We start from the raw sequence: 22,105 nt of genomic DNA, 5'->3' as shown, positions 1-22,105 counted from the left end.
AGCTGCACCATGCATGTTTTGTTTCTCCTGTTTCCTCTTTTTACAACTGATGAAGGTGTTTGGATAGACACCTAAATGTCTTGTTAAAGGGATTTTTTTACCCCAAAATAAAAATGTTATGTTTATCTGCTTACCCCCAGGGCATCCAAGATGTAGGTGACTTTGTTTCTTAGGAGAAACAATTAGGAAAGTTCTAACAGTTTGGACATTGCGTGAATCAGGGGTAAAAAATGATATAAATACTGTTCAGTTTCTTGCACAGACCGATTGTTTTGTGTAAGAGTTTAGTAAGAGTCATTGGTTGTGTTGATTACTGTGGAAGGGCCGTGTGTGACCGTTGCAGATGAAAGAGACAGGAAGTGTTTTTAGAGCAATGGTGGTCCTCTCGCCTCTGTGCAACCACAATGTAGACGGAGAGCAAAACAGAAAAAAACGCTTCCTCCTACAATATGAAAAATAAAGTGAAACTACAACACCAAAATCTTTCAAAAAGATTGATATGGTATGAGCAATGCAAAACGTAATTTCTTTTTATTTAAACAAATTTTTGGGTACAAAAAGTATCAAAGGTTTAAAATCTATCACTAATTAAAAAATGGTAAGAAAGTACGACAATCACATCTGCTCTACTATATAGTCTTAGATGTGATCATTCTTTACATTAAGTTTTCCTTTTCATTTTTTTTAAAGATGTGATTTACCCTGCCCCCAACCTTATGTGATATAGAGCCATCGAGCTGTCTTTGTGGTTACTGTGTGTCTATGCAGAGAAATGTATCATCATTGCACGTCCTTGTAGCACAAGACACCATGAGGATTGGACAACCCATCTCTGTCTTGCTTGAACAGCACTGGACCCGTCTGTCAATAGTCTTAATAACCCTTATAACAGGTATGTGTGTGTGAGTGTATGTGACTGTGAGACACACAGAGAGAGATTAGCTATAATTTTTGTTGTTGTTGTTTTGTTTTATACAGTCTATGCTACAGTTAGAAAATTGAGGTCTATAAGATTTTGGTGATGTGTTTTTTGAAAGGAATGTCTTGTGCTCACCAAGGTTGCTCAAAAAATACAGTAAAAACACTATATTACTATATATTAAATTATATTATTATTTTCTTTTTTAATATTTGTCAAAATGTAATTTATTCCTGTGATGGCAAAGCCGAATATTCAGCAGCCATTTCTTCACATGATCCTTCAAAAATCATTCTAATATGCTGATTTGGTGCTCAAGAAACTTTTATTATTATTATCATCATCATCATCATCATCATCATCAATGTTGAAAACAATTGTGCTGCTTAATATGTTTGTGGAAACCATGATGCATTTTTTTCAGGATTATTTGATGGATAGAAAAAAATTCACATTTATTAAATATTTCATAACAAGGAGAAGACTTTTAAAGACTTTTGCAGTCACTTTTAATCAATTGTATGCATCCTTGCTGAATAAAAGTTTTGATTTCTTTAAAAATAAAAAAATAAAAAAATAAAAAAATCTTACCGCTCTCTTTAAATGGTACTGTAAAAACCTTTAAATTGTAGTGAATTAGTCTTGTGATGAATATAACTAAAATTTACTTTAAAAACCTCTGTTCAATTTAACTGAAAAAAAGAGAGAAAATGAGTTTACAGAGCAAATACAGGTTCAAAAGCCGCTAAAATAAAGAACATTGATTCATTAGGTGTGCTATTGTTATGTACTGTTTAAAAACTGATAAACTAATCACACTTAAGAAAGAAAATATATGATAAATTATGAAAACTGTTGTTTGGACAATTAAATGGTTCTTCTTTTATTTTTTTGCACTTCTTTCTGTGTTTGTTTTTCACAGGGGCCTTGACAGATGAAGATGTGATTAGAGCTCTGTTGGGTGGAAGTGCGTCTTTTAACTTAAAGGTTACAAGTGGCATGGCAGTAACCCTAGCTGTATGGAACAAGTGTCCGAATCAGAAGGTTTTTGTGTTCAGCCCTGACCATGGACTTACAATATTTGACAGCAACTATGCCGGTCGTCTTTCTGTGAAATCAAATCACAGATTCATACTGGACAAATTGCAAGAGAGTGACTTTATGACTTACTGTTATGAACTCACCACTTTCCCGCATGGGAGCCTTCAAGGACAAATTACACTGGTGAAAACAACAGAAAATGGTAAAAATATTTATTTTATAAGACATCTTCCTTAACATAACACCAGGTATATTGTCGGTTAGCTAAAACTAAACCCGTTTTTGTTATCACATATGGCATTTTTTATTTATACAGAAATATAACCATTTTATGGCTGTTTACCTTAGTCATGATTATCATTTAAGTTTTAGAATCAAGTATAAGGGACTCGACACAAAAGAGTGTTACAGCACTTTTCTGTTAAATAGTTAACCACTACTGGAAAGTATTCAATGAAAACTACTCAACAATAACAAACTCTTTATTTGTTTAAAAACATAATACATATAACATACATCTGAATCAAATGCGTCCTAAAGTTCTGACAAACTTCTTCAAAAAAGAGACGGATAACAGAGTGTGATCTGTTAATTTATGTTTGAAGATTTGCTTTTGCATAATCTTATAAGTTTTTTTTTTACTTTGTTGTAGTAATGCTTGTTTATGCATAGCCCTGCATTTTTGCAATAATAAGAAACCGAAAAAAAATGAAACATTGTGTTTATCTTCTCTCAGGTGACATGCCCATCATGATAATCTCTGTGGCTTGCAGCATAGGTTTAATAGTATTATGTGGAATCATCGCTGGAGTGGTTTGCTATAAGGTAATAATCCCATTCTAAAGAACAAAATAGAATCCACTGAATTCAACACAGCAACATAAGACTGAGTGGTTTTGTGAATGATTACACAGAAATGTATTCTGCTTATGTTTCATGAATAAGGACCAATGCGTGTGCAACACTTCTTAAAAAAAAACTCTTCAAATGTATTCTGCAAATGGGTTTTAGTAACATCAGGTTTCATGTTTCATTTGATGTTTAGAAGAGGAAAAGTAACTCAGCAGCCAATGCATTGCAACCTGGAGGCGTTTCTGGCGGTCAGTCCTCTGTGCGGCCGAAAAATCAGAAGCGACCCAAGAACAAACGTTCACAGAATGAAGAGGTGGAGGATGAAGACTTCTGTTACCTGAATATTAATTAACCTAACAAAGTATGTTTATAATGGATATTAGTAGATTTAAAGATGCAGATCACTGTTATTATATATATATAATTTTTTTTTGACTGCTTTTAATAGCAAAAAAGAAATCAGAAAAACCCCATGGGGAAAATAATCCCATGTGGACTGGTATATGCACACATTAACATTTCTTGCTAGCTTTTAAAATAAACATTCTTATATTAATTTTTATTGTGTAATATTTTATTTTCTGTCAGTCCCAGTAAACATTATGTCCCTTTTTGTTTGTTTTTTGTTTTATTATTTATGTTTTTGTTTTCCCATCATAATAATTTAAAAATATGAGAATATAATATGAGAATATGAAAATATTATTAGGATGATCAGAAGATGTTTATTGGCAGTTGAGTTTTAGTTTTTTAGTTTGAGTTTTAGTTTGAGTTTTAGTCGTTGATCTGGCCTCAGTCAGATCAAAAGCAAGTCGATGCTTACATCATTAGTTGAGTTGCAATTATGATTAAAGTCTCCTTTGTTGCCTGAAGTGTTTCAAGTAATGATCACTGTAAATTGCCTAAGTCAGAAGTGTAATAAAAAATTATCTTATTCATCCTACCAAGTCGCTGTTCAGATGGTGGCAGTGTACAAGATTAAACGATTCTTTACAAGGCTGCGGTGCATATGAATGTCTCTGTGGATTTCTGTGAAATAGTACTCGCACAAGTATTATTTAACAACAATGTTATTTAATAACTTATCAGACGTTTTCAACTTATTCAACAAATTTTATTGCATTAATTGCCACTTTAAAATTCTTGAAATTCAAGTTTTTGATGCATGGAGATGTTTTTATGTATATAATATTCAGTAGGCCTATATGTTGAAATACCTATTAAAAATAAAATGGTACAAACATGAAAAGTTATGTGTTCTCTCTCTGCAACTGAAAGACCTACTATATTAAGTATATTAAGAGTCATACAAAACACAAGCTGCTGATGGTGTTTCAAAACGCTTAGTTAAGGGAATTTTCTCAGTGGCCTAATGTTTTCACTTGTATTATTTTCTGTCTGATCATGTTGCGTTTTCAGGCACACGCTTCTCACATCAAGCACAAATTCACATGGAGATTAACACAGAACAAAGAAAAGCACCGAACGCACTATGAGATTCTCAAGAACACAATGAATCCTTGTAATAACCAGCAATTCAAACATTTATTTTATCGAACAGATTACAATTCCCATTCAATCTCATATTATTTCCACGACAGGCAATCAAATGCATTTTTAATTTAAGTTTAGTGTCCCTTGTATTTTATAAATTATTATTTTAAAAACACATGAATATAGGCAAAATCCAGATGTAACTTTTAATCTTGTTCCAAAATAGCAAGTACCAACGTGCTCCAACTGATGAGTTCTCTATCCTATGATGCTGGTTCACATGAGTGGATGAGATTCTTGCTTGACTTGATTGGCTGTGAACACTTGGCTCGTCATCACCCTCAGCCAATGAGAGGCCGCCTCCGTGTGCGGGCACGCTTTAAAACCCGCTCGGTTGTAAACAATGACAGTCAATCATTTCGTTCGCTAAGTTGAGTTTATTTCTTTAGTTAGAATATATATATATATATATATATATATATATATATATTTATATTAATTCGTTCATTTTTTCTGGAGGATACGGTGCTAGGAATTGTATTTACTTGGGTTTTAGCTTCTTCTGTAGTGGATAAATTAGATTTGCAGAATTGTTTAAACTTGAGATGGAGCAGCTGCCTGAATATTAACTTCTATTTTATTAACCTCCAGTTGTTGAACGTTTTATTATATGCTGTATTATGTGGCTTTATACATGTGCAGGGTCTTTTTTATCATAATTTGCACACTGAGCTTTTTCTCTTTGTAATTGGTTAAAACGTTTACTGCTGTAATCTGTGTAACTCCTGTTGCATTCCATTAAATGTATATCTTGTTCTTCTTTGTCACAGTCTTCCAGGCAGGATGATGCTGTTTGCCTCGCTCTTCACGCTATGCTTGAGTGCAGTGTTTGCTGCTCCAAGCTTAAACCAGCAGTTAGACGATCACTGGCACCTCTGGAAGAGCTGGCATGGAAAAAACTATCATGAGGTGAGTAGTGCTTGAGTCTATAGCCAAACATTAGTTTCAACACAATTGAAGAGCTACATCTTCATAGTCTTCATACAGATCATTTTGATGGCTACAGTGTCTGTTTGCTTCCTCAGAAAGAAGAGGGCTGGAGGAGAATGGTGTGGGAGAAGAACTTGAAGAAAATTGAGTTGCACAATCTTGAGCATTCTGTGGGCAAACACACCTTCCGACTGGGCATGAACCAATTTGGTGATATGGTGAGCGGTTCAATATGACTTCTATGATCTCCCCCGTTTTTTTTTTTTTTTAATAGGACTGTTTTATTAAACCTTTTTGTTTGCACTTTCTTGCCCCCCTTTTAGACAAATGAGGAGTTCAGACAGGTGATGAATGGTTACAATCATGACCCCAGCCGGAAATCAAAAGGCTCATTGTTCATGGAACCCAGCTTTTTTGAAGCCCCACAACAGGTTGACTGGAGAGAGAAGGGCTATGTTACTCCTATCAAAGACCAAGTAATCAGTCTATCAAACTAGTTCCTGGAGCTCATGTTTAAACTATATCTGATGTTTTAAATCTGCGTGCATTGCTTTACTCAAAAGTGTGATCCTAGAAACGTTGTGGATCTTGCTGGGCTTTTAGCTCAACCGGTGCCTTGGAGGGTCAGGTGTTCCGCAAAACTGGAAAGCTGGTTTCTCTGAGTGAGCAAAACCTGATGGACTGTTCCAGGTCGGAGGGCAATAATGGCTGTGATGGAGGTATCATGGACCAGGCCTTCCAGTATGTTCAGGACAACAATGGGCTGGATTCAGAGGAGTCGTATCCCTACCTTGCAAAGGTAAGGATCAGTTGTATGCTCTTTCTGACTTGCAGATGCTAATGAATCTCATATGGCTGCCAACCTTATGGGTTTGCTCCCATTTCAACCCTGTATGATTGAGTATTCCATAACCTAACATGGAATGTACTTAAAATTGTATTAATTTTTTTAAATGCAGGATGATCAGCCATGCCATTATGACCCCCGTTATAATGCTGCTAATGACACTGGTTTTGTGGACATTCCCAGTGGTAAAGAACATGCTCTAATGAAGGCTGTTGCTGCTGTGGGTCCAATAGCTGTTGCCATTGATGCTTGTCATGAATCCTTCCAGTTCTATCAGTCTGGTAAGTGGTTTTATCCCTGAGATGTGTAAACGGTCTAATTTTATCGTTTTTGAACTTTATTCTAAAACTGCACTATTACAAAACTACATGGCTTGCCTTTTAAACCTGAAGCAGACTGAAAGTCTCCAACTCTCTTTCTAATGTTGTGCTGTAGGCATCTATTATGAGAAGGAGTGCAGCAGTGAAGAACTTGACCATGGAGTTCTGGTGGTTGGTTATGGTTATGAGGGTGCTGATGTTGCTGGGAAAAGATACTGGATTGTGAAGAACAGGTATGACTGACTTCTGGTGCCTCTTTAATGATGCCCTCTATTTTGAATTTTTTTTCAATAACACTGAAGGCACAACCTAATTTGTAAGGTTTTAAACTTGTTCTGTATCTTTAGCTGGACCGAAAAATGGGGTGACAAAGGCTACATATACATGGCTAAGGACCGACAGAACCATTGTGGCATTGCGACATCTGCGAGCTATCCCTTAGTGTAAGGCCACTGGACTGTGTAATGCTAGGAGTTGGCCTAATTCGTGTTTCTCTCATTTTGCCATGCTGTTTTTAATTCTACTGTTTTGGTTTTTATTAAATATTGTAGTGCAATAAGAACCTTAATACATTGCTTTCTTTATGAACACTTGCTCCATTTTTTTATAAAAAAAAAGTTACTTTAGTTTGGAACACTGCCACTGTTTTGTAGAAAGTTTCTTTTATCGAAGTTAAGCTATCTTAACTAATCTATCAGAAGTTAACATTTTCTTTTGATGTAGTGAACCATTTTCTTTTGAGATGCAAGTCACTTCACTGTATTTAAAGCTTAATTTGAGTAATGTTACAAGTGTGAACATGGCTCATATCGAGTGTTACAAGTATGTGTACAGTTCTGTGTGCTATTTACTTGACCTGTAAATGGATAAATATTAAATCTACTGGTATAGAAAACTATGAGAGTCTGTATGTTTATGTGCACATGGGATCTCATGCAAGCAAAAACAAAATGTGGTTTAACCAAAGGCCCAAGCAATAGTTCTCACCCTGCTGAAACGTGCTGTGTAATCCAATCATTATTTAAGAGTGTTAGGAAACAGTCTGTCAAATCATATTTGACTATGGCAACACTAACAAATTTAAGTTTCTGAATACTGTTCCAAATTGGTAAACAAAATAGTGTAATCAATGGACATACAAACTATTAATAAAAAATGATGCTGGCGCAAATTGTATTACTGGTTTGCTTTTGTAGATTAAAACATGCTTTCCAAGCAAAGACACATTTAAGTTGTCCTGAACTAAAGGAGAAAGTTAAATATTATATGGTCTCTACTACCTTTGTCTTGAACTAGGACTTTTTGTTAACACATTCAAACATGGTTTAAGAATGGCCACATGAAAAGCACTATTACTGACCTTCGGGCAATACATCTAACTTATTTGCTTCTATCATGTAGCCTATATGTTTTTAAGATGGCCATAGGTCTTTTTAAAATTGAGATAGCAGAAATTTATGTGCATATATAAATATTATATAAATATGAATCTTCTAAATCTATTCTTACATTTTTATTTATTCATATGTGAAGAATAATTTAATTGTTTATTTTAATTTACTCCTTAAATTCCTTAAATAAAAAAATCATTTTAATAATATATTAATTCTTGTGTAAAAAACGCAAGACGGACGTCTTTCAGAGTTGTGTCACATCTTGTTGTTGCTTTTTCAGTTCCCCACAGTTCCCGCATGAGCTGTTATTCACATAGACTGTATAAGGTTATTCAAGAAAAACTTCTAGACATGCGCGCGCGCAAGTTCAGCTGATCACAAGCAGTTTGGCGCTCGTGGCGGGAGCTCGATATGGTAAACAACGCCAAATGACGATTTCCTGGAAAAGTCTGTCAAGAGTTAAGTCATTCAGCGTTTGTCAACTGATGCTTTAAAAGTAACTGTAGTTGTCTAAGAATTTATACCATATATATATTTTACCCCCTTTTCAGACACTTACGACATACAACTCCAAGCTGTGTTGAAAGCTGGGAACAAAAGTTTATGTTCTATCAAGATCTAATGAAACAAAGCAGGGTACTGTACAATGCAGAACACAATATAGGCCTAGTATGTACGCACATACTTCTCCGTTTTGTCGGTACACTATGATCTTACTAGTCATAAACACGTGTTGTGTTTGTACCTAACAGATTCGCCCTGTTTAAACTTGAGATACGTTTTTAGTAATCCGATCACAATTGGTCAGTCTAGAGCTAGCTCATATGGTTTTAGATCCTGTTTACACCTGTATTTAACTTCATCGACAAAAAAAAGTGAAAATACATTAGTTGTATAAATTCTGTCATATGTGTGTGAACATCATGCTGAGTAGTTATGTTTTAAAATCAAGATCCAACAGTATGTGTTGGTAATGTGCCTAGACATCGACACAACGCTACTTAGCTTGGCTTTGAAGTTTGAGCTGTAAATATGAGAGGTCAGTACATGCTGTGTGTGCTTGTTAGAGAGTCATTCTGAGTCATGTGCTTGGCTTTGCCATTCCACTGCTGTTGTAAGAAGCTTCTAGTTATAACATCAGCCAGCTTCATGGTTATCAAATGTTATTCACATAAATCATTTCTTACTGCATTTGCTTTGATTATATGTCTTGAACATAATTTGATCATGGTGCATGTCAGCAATGAGTCCAGGAATGATATGGCGTTACATTGTTTATTGGAAATTTTGCTTTATTAAAAAGTGCAGATGGTGGAGTTGAAGTGAGAGTGGTTGACTGGCTTTAAATAATGTCTTTGTTGCTTTACTTTGTCCTTTTTCCCAATTAGAAGGCATTGCATGCAGTATTGTAGCAATAGTTGCTCTTAATTCGAATTTTTTTTTATTTTAATTTTTATTTTAATTTATTTAATTTTTTTAATTCCTGTTAACTAGCTTGGAACACTTTTCTTTAAATACAATTGTATTTAAAGAAAAGTTAAAGAAAACACTTTTCTTTAAAAACAATTGTAAGTCGCTTTGGATATAAAGCGTCAGCTAAATGAATAAATGTAAATAAATCACAATTATGTAGCACAAGAAAGAAGTAAGCCGTTGGCCTATAATAAACATTTATGTTGCAAGAGCGCCCTCTGCTGGTGGAGACTTTCCTCAACATTCAAGAACTAATGACAGCACAGGGGACAACTGTTTGTTAGTTTCTTTGTTTTCTACTGGTTAATATCAGTCTATGAGAAAGTCCACCATTTCGAACAGGTCTTATCATAGTATTCCTGTGACATGCTTGTAGTTCAGAGAAGGGTGGTAAATTGACAATGTGATTTATTGAGTTATAGCAATGTGGAATAAACAAGGTCACCGGTAAACCTTGTTTTGTTACCACTTTTTTATTATTATATTAAGTATTCTCGCAAAAGAGGTGAAGATGGATACAGATTGCATTTATGGACCAGGGCAGTAGAACCCTTACCTGGTCAGTGGCGCTATTTTTTTCTTTGAATAGTAATGCAGTAATTTATGTGGGGTGTGGCCAAATAAATTAAACTTTCAACGCAAAAACTGAAATACAGATAATACTTTAAGGGTTTATTGTGTCCCACCCTTTTTGTGATGGTTTGTTCTCACACACAAAAATATATAAAATATATAAAAACATATATTTGCTTTTAAGTTGCAACAACAGAGCCCCCTGCTGGTCTAGAGAACAGTCTTCACTGCAGAGACTAAATGGATTAGAGAAGGCAACAAAACAGCACAGAACTATTTGCTCTCTTTTTCTTTTAAATATCCTTGATGCTATTGTAACATACTTGTAGTGTTCTGTTAAACTGACACAGTTTTGTAATATATCACAACTCTGTTCTCCCAAGTGTACTTTCTCTACTATCCATGCTGCTGAGTTTTTTTTTTTAATGAAGAACACTAACCATGAACAACATGATTTGCATTTACTTTCCATAGTAATTTTGTTAATCGTGTTGTTTAGATTACCTTTGAATTAATTTAAATTTCATTTCACTGTGTAGTCTACTATGCAGTAGGCTAAATACACATGAGACGTGGATATGGAAGGTTCTTTTTTTCTTTTAAGTTTGATTTACAGATTTAAATTGAATTGCTGACTGTAAATCCATGCTCCATTTTTTTTATATTTAGACAGATTAGTGTAACTCATATATACACACACACACACACACACACACACACACACACACACACACACACACACACACAATACACTATCAATGAGTACTGTTAAGTATACTTTAATTTTAATGCTTTTTGCTTTTTTTGCTTCTACTAACTGCTATTTGGTGTGTAAAGAAAGTTTTATGCTTGCTAAAGACATTTCGCTTACAGTTCATCATTTTAAGCAGTTTTGATTTAGACGTGACTGAAAGTGGTGATGTCATAACTTGTTTTCTTTTTAATTTGTCCTTCCATTTCCTCCAATTTGACAAATTCAGGCTGATTTGCGAGCATGATGTGCGCTCTTCATTTCATTATTTAATTATCAGCCAAATCAGATTGTAATTTTTTTTTGCTTTCGTTGCTGTTGGACTGCATTACTTTAGGAAAAAAATTTCACCTCACACATGATTTAATCTTATATTTTGTAATATTCATATGCTTTTGGCACTGTTTCATTATTAGGATTATCTTCTCCTCCAGATTTTTGAATGAGATGCTGCCTCCTCTGCCTCTTCTGAAAAAATGCCACTGATTTATGTAAAAAAAAAAAAAAAAGAAAAAAAAAATCTGTATTAGATATTCCACTGGATGGCAGTAAGAAAAAACAGTGCATGTGTTTGAGATACCGCAGACCTTGTCCTTTAAGGCCACCGCGACCTTTAGTACTTGGAACTGAAGTTGTGGAACATCTAATGACTGCAATCAAAAATACTCAAATCTGAAGTATGAACAGCAACATGAGCTGCCTGAGAAACAGCCGACGTTGCCAACAGTGTTATAGGCTGTGCTCCTCGACTGCGCAATAAATATGAAAACTCTGACCTGTGCTTTTGTGCGGCAGTGGCAAATTTAGCTACATAGGGCTTCTGTTAAATGGAGCGGGGGAAAATAACTGGAACACAATGAGGGAAAAGAAGTTTGTCAGACTTCATTAAGTATCAAGGGAACATCGCTGGAACTGGCAACGCAAAGCGCACCGGGCCCGTGTGCCATTAATCACGTCTGACAAGGAACCGGAGCAGGGGGCGTAGGGAGGGAGCGCAGTACGCCGGTGCTGCTGCCAGCGGCTCTGTTTATGATTACTGCGAGGGGTCCTGACTAAGCTAGCAGCGTGAAGAAGAGCTGAGCAGAAACCTAAGATCTGGAAAAAGTCAAAGCCAAGGAGCTCTCATCCAGCATTACTCCTCCTCCCTTTCAAAATGACACAGCCACCAATATGATTAGACCAGAGCGCAGACTATCCTCTAAACAATTACTAGCATCGGAGCGGAGTTGAAAAAATTTATGGCGTAGAAAAACGGTGAGATATTGCCTTTCAAAGCAAAGTCATCAGTATATAAAGGTTCACTCTACTTTAATTTGCCATTGTGCAGGCTTCTATAAGGGGGAGGGGGAGAGACGGAAAAAAACCCTGCTGACTGCAGCTTCATCTGTGTTCTCCGTTTTGTAAGCTCTCGCAGCAAGACCGTGTCTTTGCTCCTTTCCTTGGTCTGCCACCCCAGATGCAGAAAATAAATGAGAGTGAGAGAGGAAGAGAAAAGAGGGCCTGTGACTGGTGGAGATGGAGGCCTGTGTTAAGTGCTGTGCTTGAAAGCACGTCTGGCCTCATTAGATGTCAGTTGTAACAATACTGAACTGGCAGCAAGGACTGCTGTGAGTCTCACAACCATAAATCACACTCTGACAGCTCACTGACAGGGCTGGGAACCGGCACACATGCAAACACTGACTTCTCTCTCTCTCTCAACTGCACATTCTCCTTTTTCTCTGATGCACAACATCTTTCCCTCCTGTTCTTTTCTTTCTTTCCTCCTTGCACATAATCAGTCCCCAAACGAACACTGCATGCTCTCTTGCCACGAATCGTGCAGTGAAAATTTGTGCTCTTTTTGTTTTGTTTCTCTTTCAATAAAAACATGGGATTTTTGACACGCATGCATGTTCTTAATGTGCGTGTGAGTCTGGAGCAACGGGCAGCTCCTGCCACTGTCTGCCCGTGTCCATTAGGCTGACATGTGACGGTGTGTGTGACATCGCTGCTGAGGAAGGAAGCAAGAGAAACAAGGCCTGTGGGTCATTAATCACTACTCCCTCTGACACACACAAACAGAGCTGGCTTCTAGGGCCTCCACACACACACACACACACACACACACACACACACACACACACACACACACACACACACACACACACACAGCTGTCCTTCTCTTAGCTCTTCAGGAACGTTGACTTCTCCACCCAACCTTCCCACCAGTGCCCTCCATTAACTCCCTTTTGACCATCTGTTTTCTCTCTCTGAGCTGCTTCTTGTCATCATTCACCATTTCTGACATGTTTTTCATCTTTTCATGAACATATTGAGGGATATGTTTATCTTAGATATCAGCCGGTTTAACTCTCCCTTTCCTCTTCTAATTTTTCATCTCATCATTTAGACTGATAGCTGGTAGTTTAGCATGCTTAGGTTATTTTTGCCATCAGCTGCTTATAGTTCTGACTAATAGAAGATGTTTGTCTGAGTATTAAAGCCAGATTAATGATTGTTGTCTAGTATGTGTATGTGAGTGAATGTGTTACTGGGGCCAGACTGACAGGCCTATATACTTTTTTTTTTTTTTTTTTTTTTCTGCATCAGTCTGTTCAGTGTCTTCCACATGGCTGTACTGCACTATTTATTATGAAGATATACAAAGGTACAGTGTGTGTGTGTGTGTGGCATGTGAGTTTCTAGGCAGGCACAGTGAGGGGTTTATGGGAACCGAGAACAGAACATTATGATGAGGGAAATGAGAGATGTACAGCTTCACATTGTGTCATTTTAAGAGAGGTTCACAGATGTTAGCCATTTTATTGATGTACAGGGAATGAATATGAGAAGAGAGGTCATAAGGAGACCATGCAGCCTAAAAAACGGAAGTAAAATAATTACAAAGTAAAAATAAAAACAACAGCTGTTAGAAGATAAGTTTTCTGCTGCTCAAGATCTGTTGTATTTTTAGAATGAAATAATTGGTGCACTCTGAGTATACATTTTACTTGCGTTAATGTCAGTCGATGGAATACTGTTAAATCTTGCAAATCTCAGTTCAAATCTAGTTCAAGTTGAGCTTTATTGTCATTCTGATAATGTGTGGACATACAGTGGAATGAAATGTCATGCCAGGACCACAGTGCTACATATATACAGACATACAACAATGAAGTAAAACAGTATAAACTTATACACAACTAACCTACTGACAGATTTGATTATAAATATACTATATATAAATGTTTATCTATATAGAAGCTAAAAAAAGACTATACAAATGCTTCACATAATACAATACCTATACATGATTAACCTACTGAAAGATTTGATTATAAATATACTATATATAAATGTTTACCTATTCAGAAGCTAAAAAATACAAACTATAAAAATGCTACACAAACACTGTACCTATACACAACTAACCTACTGACAGATTTTGAATATGAATGTACTATATATAAATGTTTTATACATAGTCTGAAAAAGAAAAATATATGGACCATACGAATGCTTCACATAGTACTGTACATGTGCAAAGAGAAACATCGTAAGTCAAGCAGCTGGCTGGGGAACAGTGCAAGATGATCTGTAGTGCATGACCATGTGAACACACATATTACTGACAGAGTGCGTGAAAAGTGTCTAGTGCACATAGAGGAGAATTGCACAAAAAAAAATGTTTCAGACAGTTTTTCTGTGATGTGGAAATGTTGGGGGGTGGAGGAAGTGAGATGATCCATGTTACAGGAGGTAGGGGGTTTGTGTGGGGTTTTAGAGGAGGGTGGGGTGATTTTGAGTTCAGGGCTCTCACAGCCTGGGGAAAAAAGCTGTTGAGCAGTCTGGTGGAGTGGGCTCTTTTCAAGTGGCTGTGCCACTTCCTCTCTGTAGTGCATTTCATTGCTGTTGCTGATGAGACCTAGCACAGTCGTGTCATCCACAAACGTGATGATGTGGTTGGAGCTGAACTTGGCAGTGCAGTTGTGGGTCAGCTGCGTGAAGAGCAACGGGCTGAGCACACAGCCTTGTGGGGCACCTGTACTCAGTGTGGTAGTGCTCAAGGTGTTGTGGATGACACGGACTGACTGAGGTCTTCCAGCTAGAAAGTCTAGGATCCAATTACAGAGTGAACTGTTAAGGCCTAGCAGGTTAAGTTTGTCTGTCGATGAACAGCATTCTAACATATGAGTCTTTATTCTCTTGGTGGGTAAGAGCCAGGTGGAGGGTGGAGGAAATTGCATCGTCTATATAGCGGTTTGGTCGGTATGCAAACTGTAGCGGATCGAGTGTGTTGGGGAGGCTTGTTTTGATGTTATGCATGACTAACCTCTCAAAGGACTTCTTCATGATTGGAGTCAGTGCTATGGGACGTTAGTCATTTAGACAGGAAAAGTATTGAGTAATGATACAGTGGTAGGATTGATGTGGGACAAGAGAAGATGGTATAATGCTGGTAGGTTAGTGGCAAGCTACTTTTCTACTTCATCATGTGGTTTTAAAAAACTGTAACCAGTAGCCGTGTTTCCACTGTCACTTGGTTACATATTTTAAATATCAATAAGTTTTGTCTCTTTATATCTGACTGTCTTCATATTTAGCTCAGCATATGTCATAAAACATTATAATATATCATAATTGTTTCTCTTACTAAAAATATAACAATGTTTTGGAACTTGAGAGACTGCTAAAGCTCGAGTTGTGTTTTTGATGGAAAAGTTATAGAAATAATCATTTTTTTAATGTGATGTAGACCTAAAAATACTGTCTGTGACTACAAATAAACAGAAACAGTCGCAACTGAATAAGTGTGTCCTCTTTCTTTTGTGAAATAATGGTAAATAGCATTTTATTTCTATGTGACTATTTGCATTCCTGACAAAAAGTATTTCATTATGATCAATGTATCACTTATCGTAAAACTGGTAAAATATCAATGCTTTGGTTTTAAATCTAAGTAAATAAAAATAATTAGGGCTGCGGCGATCACGATCGGCCGATCGTTATGCGCATCTCGTCAGTAAAGCCGGTTCTCTAATCAGGGGTAAATTCCATCAGGTGCGTGATTTCACATAGAGCAGCTGTTACTACACAGAGCCATTCGCTGAGTCCCAATTCGCATACTATCCGTCCTAAATAGTATGTGAAACTAGAATTAGTACGTCCCAAATCGTAGTATGTTGAAAAGAGTATTCCAAAGATACCCGGATGGTCTACTATTTCCGGTTAGAATTCGAAGTGCAGATCAATGCACACTCTAAGTGCTAATATTGCCCACAACCCATTGCGTGCGGGAGGGAGGAGCTTTGCGATGGCTTTGTGGTGATGTAAACATGGCAGCTGGATGCAGCAGCGGAGATGCGCCCTCAGCTTTTAAGTGTAAGAATTCAAATGTTTAACCCTAATTAAAGTTATATTTTATTGTCTCATAATATTATTGGGTTTATGTTGTGCTAAAAAAGTACCGTGTTTATCTTGTAGGGTCCGATGAAGATACTATAAACCCTTATGAAAATAAACACCTTTTACTACACTTACCATAGTTTAACCACACTGACTTATTTGTAGTAATACTGTGGCTGTACAAATGTTAACTTTATTAGTCCAACCAAAGAAACATGGTTACTACACTTTTACTATAGTAAAAGCATGGTTCATTTTCATCTGGGTATTTCTGAGTTATATACATAATTATAAAATTAAGTATAAAATACGGTAAACAATAGTTATAATATAAACTTTAAATATTTGAACTTTAAAATAAGTAGCTTTTGTTACACACATTGCACATGAACGTCAGAACCAGCCGCCTCACAAACGACCTGCGTTTGGTTCTACGACGACGCCGCCCTGCTTCTTCACTCCTCAACTTGGTAAAAGAACACATTGTAAAATGTATTGTGAAAAAAAACGATGAGAAAAAAAGATGGGAATAGTAAATAAAATTTTATTGGACATACAAGAATGAATGAAACGTTAACAGTTGTGGTGTGCGTAACTAGGCAACCACGTTGTCGTTCACGTTGCATGACGTCATCGAAGTATGTCCCAGAACATGCATACTCTTTTGCTACACACTCAAAAGTATGTACTTTTTCCTCACAAAAAAAGTACATACTTTTAGGTCGTAGTATAAGTAGGCGAATTGGGACTCAGTCATTGTTAAATGACGAAGCTGCGCAAATCCACGTTCATTTTCAGCGCTTATTTGCGCATCTTCTCAGTTAACAACGGCTCTGTGTAGTAACAGCTGCTCTATGTGAAATCACGCACCTGAGGGAATTTAACACCGATTAGAGAAAAGTTTAGTTTCTTGGAGATTCTGGCCCGATGGTGGAATTGCAGCATGATTTTGGTGCTACTGGTCTGAGGCTGTTAGCTCCACCTGGCCCACTGAAAGCACTGGCTTGCACTGGCCCAACAGTGGAACAGAAGCTAGTGAGTCTAAAGAAGACTTCCCAAGCACAGACCAATAGCTCTGCGGTCCATACAAGAATTGTTAGCCTGTCTGCGTTCCTGATGAATAGCTTGCAGACCAATTGGTTTCCAATACTGTCGGTGAGACAATGGCTAATGAATGTGTTCTCTGTCATTATGCCACAGAACTCTTAACCAGTAGCAGTGAGTGTGTGTGTGCATGCTGTAACTGCCACTCTTTAAGGTCAACAAAGTGAAATAATCAGGTATCAGCACTTTAGCTCCAGCCAAGATGAAAATCAGTCACTTCTAAAGTCAGCTCTCTGACGCAAACACACACACTGTTAGGGTGTTCCATCTGATTTGTATACTTCAAAACAATGCCGAGATCCATTTAGCGCTAACAGGATCTGCTTTTTTTCTTGCACTAATGACTGTTACTTCACTGCAAGTCTGTTGTATTCTATAATTATTACCACAGTTATGTATGCCATAAATCACATGCATGGTATTTGTTCACCCAACGCAAGTTTGGCCGAAAACATCTAATGAGCATTTTTGTGAGGTGAAGCCATGCAGCCTTGTTTAAACTAATTAAACCTCTTAAAAGTGGTGAAGATTAAACTTCTGTTGACTAGTATTCACTTTCTCTTGTCTCGCTCCCTCTCTGTAACATCCTGTGACGTAAAATCTCTTTGCCACACTACAAACAAGCCCTTCCACTACCTAACACCTATCCCATCAGCCACCAACCCACCCACCCACCCACCCACTCATCTCACCTCGCGGTGGCCTCATGCACCAGCACTGCCATTAATCAGTGGCCAGGATCATGTCTGCCAGTTAGACTAAACAAGGGCATTTGAGAGGATTTGCTCCCCCTCATTAATCATCTTGACAGTTTGAAAAACACATTTCCCCTTTAATGACTGTATTTGGATAATCAGGTCTGTTCCCCTCCCTGCCAGCTTTTCTCTCTCGCTCTCTCCCTCTTTTTCGCTCTCTGTCCCTTTCCTGCCTTCGTTTTTTCCTCTCCCTAAAATGGCACTGAGAACAGCTGGGTTAGCTTACCGCCAAGACAGGGAGGGCAAGGAGACCGAGTGGTTACCATCAGCACTGCTAAAAGGGAGGAAGGGGGCGTTGAGTAAGTAAAAATAATCACATTGCTCTGGAAAACTTTTGCTCTTACTTAAGAAACCCCTGCCGCTTCTCATAACATTAACTTGGCTGTTCTGTGGTGTACGCTCGCTACCACACTCACACATACACACATTTACGGTCCATAAAATATCCTGACAGAAGCGGAAGGAAAATCTGGTGACTAGGCCTTGGGTAAAAGTTTCAGAGTATGTATAGGCTTGTCACATTATGAATAAAAATGGCAGTGTTGACGAGTGCTTTTATCTCTGTATATTTCATTAAACAAAATCTGACAGATTTCTATACCTTTCTGTGCACTTCTGTTTTGAGTGTGAGGACTCGTATTTAACCTTTAATAATAGTTCTATATATACTGAATGGGGGGGGGGGGGGGGGGGGGGTATTTTACACGTTAGTTTCAACATCGCCAAATTTCTTTACATCTGCCCAGCGTGTTAGACAGCAGCTTAAAACACTGTTTAATGGATTGGTTGACCTTTGGGTTTAACAAATCGGTGTGTCATGCTCACACCTAACATTACCTGTTGGAAGTTTATAAATGATGTCATAGAGTCCACTTAAAGCCGGACTGCACATGACAGCAGTATTTAAACATTAGGACAATGTTATGCCAAGCTTGAGGCTGAGGGCAGCAGGTAAAATAAACAGTTAAAAAGCTCTCCATATTCCACATGTCCTCATAGTGGTGTTCAAAAATGACAATATACTAGTCATTTTATTAAAGTACATTCTTCTGGATTAATATAGCTAGTTGTTTGAATTATATGCTGATTATATAAACTATTTATATATACTGACACTGAAGTGCACAGACAGCACAGAATGAGCATAATGTCCAATCATGATATCCACTGAATCAAAATAATTACATTACATTACTGAAAACATTCCCCAGCAGATGCCACTACATCATCCAAAAGAAATTATTATAGAGGCCCTTCAAGATATGACAATTTTCTTATATTAGGGGCTAGATACATTTAAAGAATCCCATGAAATGGCTTGATGAAGGCTGTTTTTCCTGTGTTGACGCTTTCTTTTAAAACAGGAAGTTGGCCCACTGGGACATATCAAATGGAATATTTTAAAGGTGCCATGTGTCATGTCTGGCAAAAAAATCAAGTCATACTCAACATTCCATACCAGATGGGGGCAGTATGCCTCAATAAAGTGAAATGGTCTACTCTAGAGTAACAAACGAGAAACGGCATAGTCTCTATGCTCCGCCCCTACCTTCACAACAACCCTAGAGCCATAGCCGAAGCCTAAGAAGACGTTTTGCCTCCACATCTTCAAGCTACTCCCCTTCACCTTTACCAGTGAATATGTTACTATTCGTTTTGTTCATATTACATTTGAGTTGTATATACACATTATTTGAATTAAATTAATTTGACAGACAGCATTCTGTCAACATCATTGGTCAACATCAGCTAGCGCCAACCAACGTAACCAGAGCTGCCAACTCTCAAGCATTCACCGTGAGACACACGCAATTGACTCTTTTCACATGCTTTCATGCAACACATCAATTTTCTCACGTACAGAAAAACCACGAAGCAAAGAGGACACGGAGACCAACAGACTAGACAGAGCAGGTTAGTTATGATATAAAAAAATGGGTAAGTTATAGCTAGCTAATTAACAAACGCAGCTACGGTTAGCCATCGCTAACATTAGCATGTTTATCGAACAGCCTTCGATACATTTCTATGTTATAACTTCCCGAAAAAAAATACACAAACATATAAAACAAACTTCTAGCAAGATACTAACAGCATCTAACTTACCAATCCAAAAGAAATGTTGCAAGTTCGGTGTCGAACCTCATTTCTTTCAGGTCCATCAGTTGTCTCCAGCGATTGAAAGCAGTGCCGATGTTTACTCTGGTTCGGCTCCTTTTCTTATTGGATTTGATTTGTGATTCCGAGCACGGTTGTTTCCCTGTAGCGGGTGGTGGTCTCTTGCCAAGGGCTTCATTCATCCTTCCGTTCTCTTCCCTGAACTGACATGAAGTAGTGGGCTGTACTGTCCACACGATTGGAATCAGGTTCAAGTACACCCACAAGCCGTGCGAGTTATTCGTGTATTGCAGGTTGGCTGGTGGTTATGTTGCCCGCATATCGCCTCCCATGGCCAAAACTGGTATTACAACACCTGTCGGGCCGGGCTAGTAATGCTAATGCTAATTAAGGTTGATATCTCTGCAGCACCTTAACTTGACATTTTTTTAATGACATCATCGCCCTTATTTCTTCTTATTCTTTTGATGCGTGTAGGTAATTTTTTGGATATTTTTACCTCAATTTTTGCACATGGCACCTTTAATGTTATTTTGAAATGTCACAGCCTTGAATCATGATTCTCGTTATTCTCATTCTAGAGAGCTTTATTTATTGGACATAAATGTGGGAATATATTATCAATATTTTTTGGTCACTTATTTATCAGGTTTCAAAAAACCTTTAAAAGTGTACAACTGCTGGAAGCCAACCTGCAGGAGAGCAGTGACGTTTTTTTTTTTTTAAGTAAATAAATTCAGCAAGGACACATTCAATTGATCAAGACAAATGATTAATAAAAACAATATATAAATATTTAATAAGTAAATAATTACTTTTTACTCAATTTTTGATTAAGTAAATACAGTTTTGGCTAGCCTAATCGACTTCTTTCCAAAACATTTGAAATTTTTTTTGAACAGAAGTGTATGCTAATAAAATAGACTAAAAGCACCAAAAAGCCCTCAGTTGAATACACTCTATAACATATGAAAAGGAAGCATCAAGTCACTGAAACATTTTCCTAAGCAGAGCAGGAAAAGGTCCTGTCACCCCGGGCATGACTCGGGATCAATCTTAACCCCTCTGTTCTGGTGCCAAGGCACGTTTTCATGCCACAACGTTTGTGACATTGGTGCCGCACTCTCCCCAGCGCTTTTGCAAATAGAATCCAGCTGTAGCAGTGAATGCATTAATAGTGGTTAGCCATAATTGCAAGACACTCGTTTGCCTGTGTTGTCAGGCTGTCGTCACACATGCACACAGTTTCGCTAGACAAATGGGATGGCTAAGAGATCACTGGGCAGAGGTGCTCGCCGCCCCAATTTTTGTTGTTGTTGCTGGCTTATGGAGCGGTATTTTGTGATGCGGTTGATGTGATTAAGAGTCCCATGGAAAGTCCTCAATGGATTTTTTTAGTCATGAAGCAGAAGCAGTTGTGTGATTGATTGCTTTATGAGCTTGAGTGTGTATTTGTGTGAGAGAAACAGAGCAGTCTGGTCTGTATCACTGTGACAAACAGTCATCAGAGTACTCATGCAGTAATTAACAGAGTGTAATGTATATGGAAGTTTGTGAAGGGAGAGAGAGAGTCTACATCAGGGTAACATAATCAAAGAGACAACAAGAAAGTAACAGGAGAGAAGCCAGGGGAAAAAGAGGGTGTAGGTGAAGAGAGACAAGAGACAAGATCTTAACAAAGAGAGACAGCCCAAGAAAAAGAGTCGGGGAGGGAGGGTTTGATCTAACTCTCTCCCTCTCTCATTCTTTTTCAGGTTGGGGCTGTCAGCCTCATGAGTTTCTGTGGACTTGGCGGCTAATTGAGGAGCAGCTCCACACCCTGTCGTCATTAATCACTAGGGCTGCCGGGCTGCCTGCCCAGGACACGGATGTGATGGGATGCAGCTCTCTCTCTCCCACTCACAAACACTCTTTCTCTCTTTAGTAAATGACTGGGGGGGGGGGGGGGGTCCATTCTAAGCCCAGTGGGACAGCAGAGAAAGGGAGAAAGAGATCAATCAAACAGGTGTAGCCCTGCTGAGAAGACACTGGTCAGGGACTAAATTAACTCTACACCCCCACCCACACATCCATCCAGCTCCCCTCC

At 37.8% G+C, this 22,105-nt stretch overlaps 2 protein-coding genes and 1 long non-coding RNA gene across 4 annotated transcripts in view; all 3 read left to right on the top strand.

Moving 5' to 3' along the window:
• Positions 1 to 29: 29 nt before the first annotated feature.
• Positions 30 to 3,206, top strand: LOC132131086 (uncharacterized). 2 transcript variants are annotated; one of them, XM_059543025.1, is made up of 5 exons: positions 30 to 223; positions 769 to 892; positions 1,842 to 2,162; positions 2,697 to 2,785; positions 3,006 to 3,206. In XM_059543025.1, the coding sequence occupies exons 2-5, from the start codon at positions 811 to 813 to the stop codon at positions 3,162 to 3,164; spliced, it is 651 nt and encodes a 216-aa protein (XP_059399008.1). In that variant the 5' UTR covers positions 30 to 223; positions 769 to 810; the 3' UTR covers positions 3,165 to 3,206. The 2 variants fall into 2 exon arrangements, with proteins under 2 accessions (XP_059399008.1, XP_059399000.1); XM_059543017.1 differs by having other exon boundaries at positions 30 to 892.
• A 1,407-nt stretch (positions 3,207 to 4,613) lies between these two features.
• Positions 4,614 to 7,358, top strand: LOC132139804 (procathepsin L-like). Its single transcript, XM_059548416.1, has 8 exons — positions 4,614 to 4,736; positions 5,137 to 5,275; positions 5,392 to 5,514; positions 5,620 to 5,772; positions 5,871 to 6,095; positions 6,256 to 6,424; positions 6,579 to 6,696; positions 6,811 to 7,358. The coding sequence occupies exons 2-8, from the start codon at positions 5,150 to 5,152 to the stop codon at positions 6,908 to 6,910; spliced, it is 1,014 nt and encodes a 337-aa protein (XP_059404399.1). The 5' UTR covers positions 4,614 to 4,736; positions 5,137 to 5,149; the 3' UTR covers positions 6,911 to 7,358.
• Positions 7,359 to 8,240: 882 nt separating this feature from the next.
• The window catches only part of LOC132139803 (uncharacterized), a 70,327-nt gene continuing 56,462 nt past the window's right edge, over positions 8,241 to 22,105 (top strand). The window contains exon 1 of the long non-coding RNA XR_009433668.1: positions 8,241 to 8,493. This is a non-coding gene — a long non-coding RNA (uncharacterized LOC132139803). The remainder of the gene's footprint in view (positions 8,494 to 22,105) is intronic.

The sequence above is a fragment of the Carassius carassius genome, chromosome 4, assembly GCF_963082965.1.
Source record: "Carassius carassius chromosome 4, fCarCar2.1, whole genome shotgun sequence".
In the NCBI taxonomy this organism is placed as follows: Eukaryota; Metazoa; Chordata; class Actinopteri; order Cypriniformes; family Cyprinidae; genus Carassius; species Carassius carassius.
The sequence above is the reverse complement of the archived record's forward strand: the minus strand, read 5'-3'. Positions and strand labels throughout refer to the sequence as shown.